Source organism: Phascolarctos cinereus, unplaced genomic scaffold, assembly GCF_003287225.1.
Source record: "Phascolarctos cinereus isolate Bilbo 61053 unplaced genomic scaffold, phaCin_HiC Scaffold_9;HRSCAF=440, whole genome shotgun sequence".
In the NCBI taxonomy this organism is placed as follows: Eukaryota; Metazoa; Chordata; class Mammalia; order Diprotodontia; family Phascolarctidae; genus Phascolarctos; species Phascolarctos cinereus.
Window position 1 is genome coordinate 208187276 of NW_027556402.1, and position 13515 is coordinate 208200790.

Here is a 13515-nt window from a genome sequence, read left to right on the forward strand (position 1 = left end):
CCAAGCCTGTTTCCTAAGCATCTGAAATTGACAAGATGGGGAGAAGATTTTAAAGTTTATAAAGGACGCAGGATCATAGGGTTCAGAATTAATAGAGTCTATAGCGACCATCTTGTCCAACCCCCTCATTTTATAAATGAGGGTACTCAGAGATTTACACTGACTTACTCTGTCAGGACTTGAACACAGGTCCTGACACTGAATCCAGCATGCTTTTCTTTACACCACTGACTCTTTCAGTAATTATACTTCATTATTTCCTAAGACAGGAGATCAGATTGTTGAAGTAAATGGCATTGACTTCACCAACATGGATCACAAAGAGGTAAGATACATTTGCTGGAGGAGTTCATCCCTCTGAAGTTGTCTTCAGATCTCTTTATGCCCTCTCTCTCCTTCCCCTATTCTTTGCCTCTAGCAGGGAAAGCTGCTTTCCTAGACTTTGGCTGACCATTCTTCTGTCCTTGCAGGCTGTGAACGTGCTAAAAAGCAGTAGAAGCCTGACCATCTGCATTGTTGCTGGAGCTGTAAGTCAAAAATGACCCAGTGTTCCTCATGCTCTGCCCCTGTCTGGAGCCCCTCATCCCTCATGGTGTATCCATTGGGAAATGGACTGACTTGAAAGGGCTATTCACAGAACAGCTAGGTGGTGCAGTGGATAGAGCTCTGGCCTTGGAGTCAGGAGGACCTGAGTTCAAATCCAGCCTCAGAGACTTGACACTTCCTAGCTGTGTAACCCTGGGCAAGTCACGTAAGCCCTGATTACCTGAAAGAAAGAAAGAAAGAAAGAAAGAAAGAAAGAAAGAAAGAAAGAAAGAAAGAAAGAAAGAAAGAAAGAAAGAAAGAAAGAAAGAGTTGCTCAGGGTCTGCTTCCTTGCAGGACTTATCTAAAGTTTGGGAAGAATGCCCTTCCCTTTGCACCCCCATCCCACAGCTAAATATGGTCTGCTTTGAGAGGGAGCAGGGGCCCAATATCGTCCCCCACAATGACCAGTTGGAACTCTCAGACTCTCAGTAATAACCAGTTGGAACTCTCAGTAACCTGGGGATCTCAGCTGTCAGGGGAGGACAAGTGTGAGCAACGGCCAATATTTCTTATATATTTCCTAGGTACTAGGCACCAGGAATAAGAAAAAAAAGACAGTGGGTCCCTGCTCTCAGATGGCTTATTGTCTAATAGGAGGGAAGGGACATGTGCATAAATATCTATAATCAAGTCAAGAAAGGATTAAGGGCAAGTAGAGTTCAAACTGGCCTGAGAGATTCGTAGTGGTAAGAGAGAGAATCACTTCTTGTTAAGGAAGATCAGGAAAGACTTTCTGGAAGAGGTGGCACCCATACTTGAGACAAGAGAAGGTGATCACCAGGTAGGAGATGTGAAGGGAGTCTGTCTGTGAGAAGTGGATTGCTGGGCTCAAATGCATCAAGATGTAAGAGGGGCAGGTCTTGATCAGGAAATACTAAGTCTCCCAATTTAGCTGAAGCATGGGGTATATGAAAAGAGGAAGACGAAATGACACTGGAACTAGAGAATGGATGACCTTGAATACCAGTATCAGGAATCTGTACTTTATTCAGTAAGCAATGGGGAGTCCCTGAAGGTCTCTGAGCAGGAAATGGCATGGCCTTGTCCCATACCCTTTCACATTCCCCCATGATTCTGTCCTGGGACCTCTAGTCTTCTCTCTCTTCACTATTTCTCCGGGTGATCCTACCTCCTCTCATGATTTCAGTGATCACTTCTATAAAACATACCTTACATCCTAGATCTTTACCTCTATCTTTCCTCGGGTCTCCAGTCTACCTGTCTAATTGGATATATCAACATTCATCCATTCATCTGGAAGTCATGCTAGTACCTCAAATTCAAACATGTCCCATACCTATCTCATCATATTCACAAAACCTGCCCTTTGCCCTAACTTCTCTATTTCTGCTAATGATAACACCATCTTTCTGGTCATGAAGGTTTGGAATGTTAGTGTTATTTGTGTCTTTTTCTTCTCCCTCATCCCCCATCCAATCATTCACCAGGTCCTATGAATTATGCCTCTAAAATATTTATCACATAATTCCCCTCTAAGCTTCAACCATAATCATCCTTATTAAAGATCCTTTTCTCACCTCAATTAATGAAACTATCCCCTACCTGGTCTTCTGCCTCTAGTTCATTCCCTGTCCTTACTATCCTTCTCAGCTTTGGCCAGGGTAATTCTCTTAATGCACTGCAACGAACTACTTTCCTTCAGTGGCTCCCCATTACCACCTATAAAACCTGATCCTAGGGTTCAATCTCTCTCTACCTTCTGGCTCACACCTACTTCTTCAACCTTATCTCCTACAATTTCCCTTCACAGACTGTATGTTCTAGCCAAGCTCAGCTCTACTCTCTTTTCCTGCATTCTTGTCTTTCTCCCAACTCCACATCTTTGCTCATGAAATCCTACATACCTCCATACTTCCTCTAATCTCAGTCATTTGAAGACCTTCCTTTAACTCAAGGCCAAATTCAGATGCCATCTCCTTCTTGAAAAAGATCTCCCCAACTCTCCCTTCCCCCTCTAGATAAAAATAATCCCTCCCTCTTCATAATTCTCATCACATTTGCCTGGCCTCTTTTTTGTACTCATCTCACTTTCTCTGTTTGCATCCATGTCTTTCATCCTATAAGCTCTTAAGTCTTTGGTGAACAGAGTCTGACTCACAGCTATTTTTATATCCCCAATATCCAGTATAATAGGCATAAGCACAGTGGGCAATTAATAAATATTTTTTGAATTTGAATCAACCAACAAGCATTTATTAATCACCTACTATATGGCAGGTACCATGCCAGGTAATGAGCATACAAAGACAGAAATGAATAGTCCTTGCTTTCAAGAGGCTTACATTATACCAGATGGTCAGACTCGGTAATTTGTAAATCTTAATATTCAGAATGCAGCTAAAGTTCTGCCACCATGTGTATGGATTGAAGGGAGAGTGCCTAAAGGCAGAAAACCCAGTTAGGAGACTGTTAAAATAGTCACAGCTAGAAGTAATGAGATCGTAAAGTAGGTGGTAAGGAGTGGGGAGGAGAGGAGAGGTGATGGATGTGAGCCAGTGGCAGGAGTTTAGAATCCAATTGTATAAAAGGTAGAGAATGTGAAGGAGGAAGATAAGTCAAATAAGACTTCACCATTTCAGGTCTGGGTAACTGGAAAGGTGGAAGCATCAAGAAAGACAGGGAAGTTAGGATAGAACAGGTTTTAAGAGAAAAGTGATGATGAGTCAGGGATAAATAAAACTGCTGACAACTCCATGGCCTGAAGGCTTAAATCCATCCTTATGTCCCTCCCTATCCCGTGGGTTTGGACCAATGATAACATTTTGAAGTAGGGAAGACTGGGGTAGTATGAATGCCCATGGGATTGGGAACCTGGGAAGGCATTCTACCACAAGCTGATCACCATGGAATTGAACAAATTTCTCCTTACACTGAAAGGGCCGGGAGCTCTTCATGACGGAGCGGGAGCGACAGGCAGAAGTGCGACAGCAGGAGCTGGATCGGCAGGAGCTGATGCTGCAGAAGCGTCTGGCAATGGAGTCCAATAAAATCCTCCAAGAGCAGCAGGAGAAAGAGAGACAGTGAGAACAGAGGGCCCCGGGGCAAAGGCTAGGGCTGGGAGCAGGAAATGACATGCTCTTGTCCCATACCCTTTGACGTTCCCCCATGATTCTGTCCTGGGACCTCTTTTCTTCTCTCTCTTCACTATTTCCCTGGGTGATCTTACCTACTCTCATGACTTCAATGATCACTTCTTTAAAACTACCCACTCCTGTCCTCTTTATCCACCCACCCCAGCCCCCTGCCCTTGCTAACAACTATTCAGAATTAAGCAAAACAAATCCCCCGTTGTCATTGTCCAACAACATGTGTCTCATCCTGTAGATTTGGTCCACTGCCTCTGTCAGGAGGCCCAGCATTCTTCATCATCAATTGTATGGAATCACTTTTGATCATTGTGTTGATTAGCATTCTTCCAAAGCTGTTCATTTCTATAATGTTGTTTTTATCGTATAAATTGTTCTCCTGGTTCTACTCATTTCGCTCTGCATCAGTTCATACAAGGTTTTCTAGGTTTTTCTTTTCTGAAACCATCCCCTTCATTGTTTCTTGGAGCACAATCATGTTCTATCCCATTCATATGCCCTCATTTGTTCAGTCCTTCCCCAGTTGATTGACACACCCTTTAGTTTCCAGTTCTTTGCCACACCAAAAGAGAAGTCACAAATATTTTTGTACACGTGAGTTCTTTTCCTTTTTCTTTTTCTTTGATCTCTGTGGTGTGTAAACTTAGTAATAATGTTGCTGGATGAAAAGGCATGCACAGTCCAGTAACTTTTGGGGCATAGTTCCAAATTGCTTTCCAGAATAGCTAGACCAATTTACAGCTCCATCAGCAGTGCATCACTGTGTCTGTTTTCCCACAATCTCCTCAAAATTTATTTTCCTTTTTCATCAACTTTGCCAATCTGATCTGTGTAGATATAATCTCAGAGGTGCTTTAATGTGCATTTCTTGAATGATTATTCATTTGGAGCATTTTTTAATATGGCTACACATAGCTTGTATCTCTTCCCTGAAGAAGCAACTGCCTGTTCATATCCTTTTAGAAACTGGCCTGTTTTTCCCTTTTCAAGCAGTTTTTTTTATTTACAACCACAGGCTGAAATTTTTTTCCCTTGAGTTATTTGAATTTCTTTTCTATATTAAATTAAATCCCCAGATTAATGCACCATCATATGCAAGTATAAAGCCAATCAAAAGTGAGTCTGCCATATTCAATCAACAATCAATTAATTAAGCACTTATTAAGTACCTACTATGTGCCAGGCACTGTGCAAAGCCCTAGAAGTATGAAGAGAAAGCAAAATATTCCTGTCCCATCTTCCAACTCTATTAGAAACTGAATCTGGAGGCATTAGCTTTCTATGGAGGAAGGGGTTGGTGACAAGGAATATCCAGACATTAACCAAACATCTTCCTTGGTTAATGTTGGTTGGATTGTCAATGATCGTGAGAGATGGTGGTCATTTAATCTATCTCTCTACCTGCAGGGGGCATAACTAGCCCAGGCCACGCAGAGAGGAACGTCAATTTTGAAACCACTTAGGAAGGAGATTTTAGCCTCCTTCAATGAATCTCTAACCAAGCTCCCAGGCATCTCTACTTACTGTGGCTATGAGCTGAGATCTTTACTCCAGGGAACAGTCAGAAAGCTATTTCCTGTCCCTCTCCCCTACACCAGACCCATAAGACCTCCTCCTCCTTGGGTCCCAGGTGATGGGACCAAATCCAACTCATTTTCAGTTATGACAGTTCATTTACTTTTCTTATTTGGAATGTTGTCTACCTTCCAGCAACCCCAAAGCCTGAATCTGCCCAGATGGTCCCTAGAGGAAAATCTTGAGAGGGGAGAGCTTGCCACTCTCTTCATGTGAAGAGTTAGATCAGCATAAGATGTTCTAGAAATGCCAACCTGGGCTTGTCTTTCAGGAGGAAGAAGGAGATTGCTCAGAAGGCTGCAGAAGAGAATGAGAGATATCGGAAAGAGATAGAGCAGTGAGTTCCTTTGGCACTTTGTATGCATGTATGTCTGTGTCCCCGCGTGAAGGTAGGCAAGTAGCCTTAGTCAGGTGTCTAGAGAATAGGCATCTGGTCTGAAGGTGCCTGGTTTCAGTCTGGAGTTAACGGTGCTCTCTGGAAGCCCTACATTTAATGATTAGTCAGTGTTGTGGTGGAAAGAGCTTTTGAGCTTAGATTTGTGAGATGTGAGTTCAGATTCTAGTTCTACTCCTTGCTACTGGAAGAAGTCATTTGCCCACTCTGAACCTCAGTTTCCTCATCTGTAAAATGAGAGAGTCTGACTGGATGACTTGTGAGGTCCCTTCCAGCTTTATCCATCCACTAGTGGAGAACCTGGTTGGCTAGTCTGTTTTAGGTTGTGATTTGCCTATAGGCTTCCCATTGATTGGGTGATGGGCCAAGTGAAGAAAATTTGCTTGGTTCAGAATCATCTCAGACTAGGGAATCTGAAAGAAGAATCTATTTATATGGAATATCCAGTTCAGCCATTAGCCAAACCTTTCCCTTGGTTCATATTGGTTGGATTGTCAACAATCATAAGACATTTTATGTAGGATTGCACCAACTGTCAGTTGGGGAACAGCCAGGCTTACCTGGTGCCCTGCAAAAGGACAATAAGGAGAAGCTGCTATTTCCTATCTTCTCTGGGACAACTGAGACAGAATTGCAGAGCCTAACTCTGGAAGATGGAGGAAAACACCTAAGAGTTTCTCCTCTCAGATTGGGGAGGCGAGTAACTGAATACTGGGCTAGATGTACTGGCCACCTCTGTCCTGACTGTCCTTAGGACTGTGCTGTGTGCTGGTCACCTGGTTATGGACAGAGGATCATGGTGGGCACAGGAATAAGGACAATTCACGCACCACAACTCACCCAGTTCCCCTGTGTGCTCAAATCTGCCCCTCACAAGTATAACTGGAAACATGGTCCATGCTATACTTTGGGTTTTTTAAGCATTTATGTATTAGATTATCTCTACCATGTCCTGGTCTGACAGTGATTCTGATCTGGGCATTGGGGGAAAAAGGAAGGATCCTCAAGTTAGAGTGAGGGATCCCAAGAAGCAAGGAATGATTTGTTTTATCTCTTTTTGGAGAGTCACAGACACACTAACCCTCACCTTGATTGGGCAAAAGATCCTCCTACTCATCTTACTAACTTAGAAAGGTGCTAGTTCCTAAGGGCATTAAGACTCAGATTTAAATTGAGAGATGGAAGAGTTAAAATTACTGCCCCTCCTCCCCCCCAAAAAAGTGCCACCTCCTAAGAGCAGCTTATGTGATATTGTCACTTTGCAGTTCTTCCCAGATGTTGTATCTCATTACCACATATCTCAAATAAGATGCTTCAATAACCCAGCTCCTTTGTGTTTAAACCCCATATCCCTCATTAGCATGTGTCCCAGATTCAGAGCTGGAAGAAAATTTGCAGATCTGCTAGTTAACTATTCCATTCTACAAATGGGCAAAGTGTGGCCCAGATAGGGGAAATGCCCAATGTCATGCAATGAATGATAAAACTGGACCTAGAATCCAAGCCTTTCTCAATTCCCTTTCCACCACACCATGCTGTCCTAGTTGTCTATAAAGATTCAGTGCCAAGAATGTCTACAGCAATGAAAAAATATGGCTGTCACAAGGAATTCAATTCAATTCAATTCAACAGACTTTTATTCAAAGTACCCACTATGTGCCAGATATTGTAGCAGGTGCTGGGTCTGCAAAGACAAGGATGAAACAGCCCCTGCCTTCAAAGAGCTTACATTCTGTTGAGTGGATTCAACCTGTCTATAGATAAGTGAATACCAGGACAACAAGCTCCTGAGATATGGCTTCTTGAATATAACGTAATTTCTCTACCGGCAAAATTTGAGCTGCTTAGAATAGGAGATAGAGTGCTAGGTATGAAGGCAGGAAGACTCAAATACAAATCCTACCTCAGACACACAGTACCTAGACAAATCGCTTAATCCCCTCTCAGTTTCAGAAACCAGCAGAAAAGCTCTCAGGGTGGCATGGTGCTGTGGAAAGGTCAATGCTGTGGAGCCAGAAGACCTAGGTTCAAATTTGACCTTATCTAGAAAATGGGAATAATAATAATAGTACCTATTTCTCTGAGTTGTTGTGAGGATAAAATGAGATAATATTTGTAAAGTGTTTTGCAAACCTTAAAGCTCTATAGAAATGTTAGTTATTATTATTGTTATTATTTGGAATAATAGTAGTACTTATCTTTGTATTTGCCTGTGCCCAGCATAGTATATAACGGTGCCTAACAGAAGAAGTTAGAGATAGAGACTGGAGTTTTGATCTCATTGCCATGAGAGCTCCCAAATGAAGGAACTCCCATCTACCAATAAAGCGCAGCACTTTACAGTCTTAGAGGGTTGCTGTGGAGGGAACTAAAGGGTTAAGTAACTTGTCTAAGGTCACAATATGTGTCAGTGGTAGAACTTGAACCTAGGTCTTCTGGCTCCATTGCTTACCCCATCCATGATTCCATTCTGCTTCTAATGGCACATAGTAGGTGCTTAATCAATACTGGTTGAATTAGATAGGATCCTTGAATCTGTATGTCTAACCCTGATATGGTCAAGTCAATCACGGTGGCGTTTTGGTCACAACAGTTCCCAAAGGGCAGAGCCTGTTGGCCTGCACAGTCTGGCGGGAGAGGAGGATGGGAGGCTCTCAGTTTGCCCAGGTCACCCAGGGTGGTCTTGTTCCTTTAGGATCACAGAAGATGAAGAAAGGTTCAAGAAGCAATGGGAAGAAGAATGGGGCTCAAAGGGCCAGCTACTGATGCCTAAGACCGTCACAGCTGAGGTGCACCCTCCACCGCCACGCAAACCCAAATGTAGGTAATGAGGGAAGCTTAGGCAGGATGGTGGGGAAGACAGTGGGGAGGAAGGAGGAGAATCCATTTGTCTCACACGTTCCCAAGAAAGACTTAAGAGAGTCCTTGGGAACAGCCATGGTTTGGCTTCCCTCACTGATTTCCAGGGACACCTCCGTTGTTCTCCAGGTCTCTTCTTCCAGGTCCTGAAGCAAACCTAGTGTGTAGGTAGACAACGTGCCTAAAGCCTCTGATGTGTGCCAGGCAAGAATGGGGTCCTATGCATCTCCTATCCCACTTTTAATTTTTTTTACAAACCTATTCTAGGGTCATTTGCACACTGGTAAACCATATGGAAAGGAGTGAGGGTGGTAGGGGTGGTCACTGAAGGCAAAGATTCATAGTTCTCTCCTCCACAAATGGCACCACAAGATTTTAGGGCCCAGTGAGAAATCTTGGTTCCTCAGTTAGTCATAGTGTCTTCTCTTGTGCAGCTTCTACCGTGGGGCTAGAAGTGAACAAAGGAGTAGAACCTTAGAACCTCAGAACCCAAGGAGTAGAAAAGATCTGAGGATGCAATAGAAGTGAAAGGGAGGGGCAGCTAGGTAGCACAGCCTTGGAGTCAGGAGGACCTGAGTTCAAATCCAGCCTCAGATACATGATACTTACTAGCTGTGTGACCCTGAGCAAGTCACTTAACCCCGATTGCCTCACCCAAAAAAAAAAGGAAGTGAAAGGGAACAAATATTTGTATAGCACCTACTGTGTGCCAGGCACTAAGCGATTTACAAATATTATCTCACTTGATTTGTTGTGAGGACAATAATCATGCGAGGTAAGGGCTGTTATTATCTCCATTTTACAATTGAGGAAACTGAGGCAAACAGGTTTAGTGACTTGCCCAAGGGTCACACAGCCAGAAAGTGTCTGAAGCTAGATTTGAACTCTGGTCTTCCTGACTCCAGGCCCAGCACTCTATCCATTGCACTACCTGGCAGTCTAGAAAGAGCATTAGCCCTGGAGCCCTAGAAATCAAATCTGAATTCAGACAGCCTTTGTGAAACAGGGCAAGTCACTGCATCTCACTGGGCTTCAGTTTCCTCATCTGCAAAATGAGGAGGTGAACCCAATGATCTGTCTCTAAGGTCCCTTCTATCTCTAGGTCTTTAATGTTATGCTCTCTTGGGTTCATACTCATCCATAGCACAGTGTTTTCATGATGGAGGAGGTGCCTAGTATCTAGAAAAATATTTGTTCCTAAATGTCTGTCTAGCTTCCTATTCACATGTGGGTCTTCCCTCTGTGTCTGTCCTTAGCCCTCAAATTGGCTTTAGCTCTGCCTATTCACTATAAACTGACCTCACCCTGACTTCCTAGGATGAGCAGAGATGTCCAAATCCACCTCAGGCTAAAGCTGGGGTCTCCTTCATCCCTGTAGTCATTCAGAAAAATCATTCAATGGCATTTCCAGCTCAAAAGGGACTTTTCAGAACTTTGGAGACTAGAAAACAGGAAGGAAAGTTTGGGAGCAAAATGCAACTTTGATTCTTGTCAGCTTCATAGAAATCTTCCAAGACTGCTGGCTAGGATTTTATTCTTATCCTGCAGCTATGAATAATATTATTTTTAGTTGTCATGGGAAAATCCCAGCCTTCTACAGACTCAGGGCCCTCCTCAGGGCCTGGTATGAGCTTGGCCCCAGGAGCTTGGGTTGTACGTCTCTAAGACAGCTGCTCCTCATGTGATATGCTCAGTAAGGCTGTCCCCTGACCCTAAAGTATAGCCTAACCCTTCAGAGTCCACTGTCTCACAGGTGCATGACAATGAGGACTGAGGAGGGCTGTAATGGATTGTAGAAGACCCATAGCACAGAGCCTCCTGATAATGGATTGGCTTCATCTCTGAAAGACAAAAACTCTATTCAGAAGCCTTACACCCAATGCTGTTTGCTATTAGTTGAGGATGTGGCCGGAGATAAGTTTCAGATGAATGACTTACTCTCAAGACTTAGAGCTAATTTACTTTTATGAGTGAAATGAGAGCTTTAATAGAGAAGAAATCGATTTTAATTGGTTCCCAGGAAGGTAATCCTAGGTCAATTCAGTGCCTTCGTCTTAGAGACAGTCATGGCTCCTACACAGACATGCCCTGCCAAGAACCAAATGAAAACCCATTCACTGGCCATTTGTTTGTTAAGATTTCTAATCAAATCAAGCTTTTCTGGGGAAAGGAAAGGAAAACAGAGTGGTTTTTTTGGTTTGGTTTTAGGGTTGTTGGGTTTTTTTTTTCGCTGAGGATAAATGTTTTCTAGAGCCGTAAACAAGAGTTTCAGCAGCTGCTTCCTGCAGATTGCTGATGTGAGCTAAGATACCATGCCCAGCCATCCATCTCCAAGAACATCACCCACTTGACTCCAGCTTGACAATAATTCAGGAAATGTAGTCATCCAACTGGACCTGCTCAGTTCATCCCTTTCTCCTTCCCAACACATTCCAATAAGGCCACATATCCCCAGCCTTAATCACAATCGTTGGCCCTGGTCCAGGCTCTGTGAGTGAGCAAAGGCACAGGTGTGGGTGTGTGTATGTGTGTGTCTGGGGAAAAGCAAGAATTATAAGGGATCTAAAACCTAATTGTCCTAGACTATAAGCATAGAATTTAAGCTCTTTGAGGAGAGCAACTATTTCTTTTGTTTCTAGTTGTGTCCTCATCACCTAGTAAGGTGCCTAGCACATAGTAGGTGCTTAAAAACTGCTTGTTGAATGACTGACTGAATGAATGAGTGATAAGTTTACTCCTATTTGGTAGTTAAGGATGTATATACCATTTTAAGGGCCAACAGCTGGGAAGGGGGTCTGCTCTCAGCCTCCCCTGAGGTTTTCATAGCTGCCTCCGCCAGGTATCCAACTAAGCCTTGTCTGACTCAGCAGGAACAAAGACATTTCTAGGGAGAGCTGGGTACCAGCTTCCATTAGGAAGTTTTCCCTTCCCCTGGAGGACGGATGTTAAGAGAGCCTGGGAGCCCACCTCCTGTCTCCAGAGAGGTGATCAAACAAGCCATCTAGGTTGGATGGTGTCTACTCTCTTCCTGAGGAGCTCTCAGGATGGAGACTCACTCATTTAAGCATCAATTTAAAATCCTATTGGTTACTAGTGTTGCTCTCCCATTATTCACTCCTCTTCATAGCCCCCTCCCCAATACTCTTCCTTCTCCTCCAGCCCCCAAGGTTGCCCATTCTCTACATGTAGGAAACAACTCAGAATGCGCCTTAGGGAGAGAGAACCCTTGGGTCTGGAGACCGTGGGCAAGTCACTGTAACTCCTCAAGCCTTTGCCTCCTTACCTGTAAAATAAGGAGACTGGACCAGATGGCCTCCGAGTTCCCTTCCTCTTGCTCTCTGCATCAGTGTTAATTACATCCACCATCTTCAGATCTCCTCCTGTCCTCCAGCTCCCAAGGCTATTTCTCATGCATCTGAGGACTGTCATCCTCTAAAAACTGGTAGAGTTCGTATCTTTCTTCCTTCCAAGCAGGAAAATAATCTGTGAACGGTTAAAAAACAAAACTTCCATGACCCTGCACTGAATGAGCAACCCAGCCTAGAACTAGAACCCTAGATTCTCAGCTCCAATTTCCCATTCCTTAATTCTAACCCCATGGCTCTTTTGGAAACCCATGGTTGCAGTGTCCCCTGTGTGCCTGAAGCAGGTTTTCTTCCCTGCCCCCTCCAGGCCACCCTGAACTATCTCTGGAGTCCATTCCTCCTCATTTCCTTCCTCCTCTGTTTCCCTAGTAGACGAAAAGGGAGTGGAGTCTCCACCACATGCTGACGATGACCTGAACGGAGGGGCCAAGAATCAGCCAGTGCAGGTTGGCAGTCCCTGCTTAGCTCCCCACCAGCCTGATGCTAATGCTTGCTGCACCTCGCTTCCTCCTGACAGTCAGCTTGGACCCTGGGCCTCGGGGCAGGCAGCATATACTAACTGGTAATCCAGTTCAGTGGCTGTCCAGCCCTGTGGGGGAGAGGCAGGCAGAGCAGATGAGGTGGGCCCTGCCTGGAAGATGCTTCAAAGTCCTTGTTGGGTCCGTCATCCTAGGCCATCCTACCTTCCATAACAAGGGGTCTGGATGCTGTCCCTTTGGCAAGTCTCTTTCTCTAGGCTACAGACAGTGACTGCATGGTCTTTAAACCACTTCAGGAAAGTGTCCTTGCACCCCGTGTCCCAGCCCCTTCACTCCACCCTAATTACAATTCTTATTGGTAGTGTCATAGCCGGGGACCACCTGACCAATTTGTAAGTGGCCCTTTACCCCTCAGATCTGACTCTGATCATCGTCCTTTCTTTAAATGTTGAAAAATCACTGTAGAGGAAACCAAGGAATTTTGACCTGTGGTGTGCAGGACCCTGACCGTTCTCAAGTGCATTCATTGACAGTGGGATGTAGAGCCATCTCTTGGATCAATGGCCCGTCTGGTGGAGGGTCAGGGAGGGAGTTGTTTTTCTTTTCATCACCCTTTGTATTTGCTGCCTGGCTCTGGTTTAGAGGATGAAACACAAATAATCTTCCAATATTTAGTCTTTGATCTCCTGGCACCTACATCTGATGCCAGCCATAGACAACTGAGCAGGGCTTTGGCCCCATGACAAAGAGCTCTTTCAAGTAGTTACGCTGGGCCAGGCTTGCAAACCAGATATTTTTAGGTGAGTTCAAGGGCCATAGTCAGAGGCCATGCTTCTGTTTATCTGCTGACACTATGCCCACTACTCTTTATGTTACACGTGTTGCAAGTTCCCTTGAAAACAAATTTCCAGCAGTTGCCGATGGATGCGTTCCGACCACTCTGGACAACATCTCTCTTACCGCCTTGTTCTTTATTCCTAGCTTTTGGGTGGTTTTATCGGTACGAAGGCAAATTCCCAACCATCAGAAAGGTAGGGGTGGACGGAGGGCCAATTTTGCTGTGGAGTCTGGGGATTTCAAATCAACTTTCTTTTCTCTTTCTTATAAATGGCAACACCCTATGGGCCCACTTTGAATATTCTCCAGAACC

The 13515-nt window shown here is 44.3% G+C and overlaps 1 protein-coding gene and 1 long non-coding RNA gene across 5 annotated transcripts in view; one reads left to right on the plus strand and one right to left on the minus strand.

The window, feature by feature from the left end:
- Positions 1 to 13515, plus strand: part of USH1C (USH1 protein network component harmonin) — a 65208-nt gene that overhangs the window by 23211 nt on the left and 28482 nt on the right. For 2 of the 4 annotated variants that reach the window (XM_078148938.1, XM_078148940.1), the window contains exons 10-15: positions 266 to 325; positions 471 to 527; positions 3485 to 3627; positions 5540 to 5605; positions 8358 to 8482; positions 12256 to 12332. In XM_078148938.1, coding sequence (XP_078005064.1) covers positions 266 to 325; positions 471 to 527; positions 3485 to 3627; positions 5540 to 5605; positions 8358 to 8482; positions 12256 to 12332 — 528 coding nt within the window. Of the gene's footprint in view, positions 1 to 265; positions 326 to 470; positions 528 to 3484; positions 3628 to 5539; positions 5606 to 8357; positions 8483 to 12255; positions 12333 to 13346; positions 13397 to 13515 lie in introns of all 4 variants that reach the window. The other 2 variants (XM_078148939.1, XM_078148941.1) reach the window with 2 other exon arrangements.
- The window catches only part of LOC110220983 (uncharacterized), a 36052-nt gene continuing 31012 nt past the window's right edge, over positions 8476 to 13515 (minus strand). The window contains exons 4-5 of the long non-coding RNA XR_013484181.1: positions 11805 to 12004; positions 8476 to 8969 (exon numbers count right to left, since the gene is read on the minus strand). This is a non-coding gene — a long non-coding RNA (uncharacterized LOC110220983). The remainder of the gene's footprint in view (positions 8970 to 11804; positions 12005 to 13515) is intronic.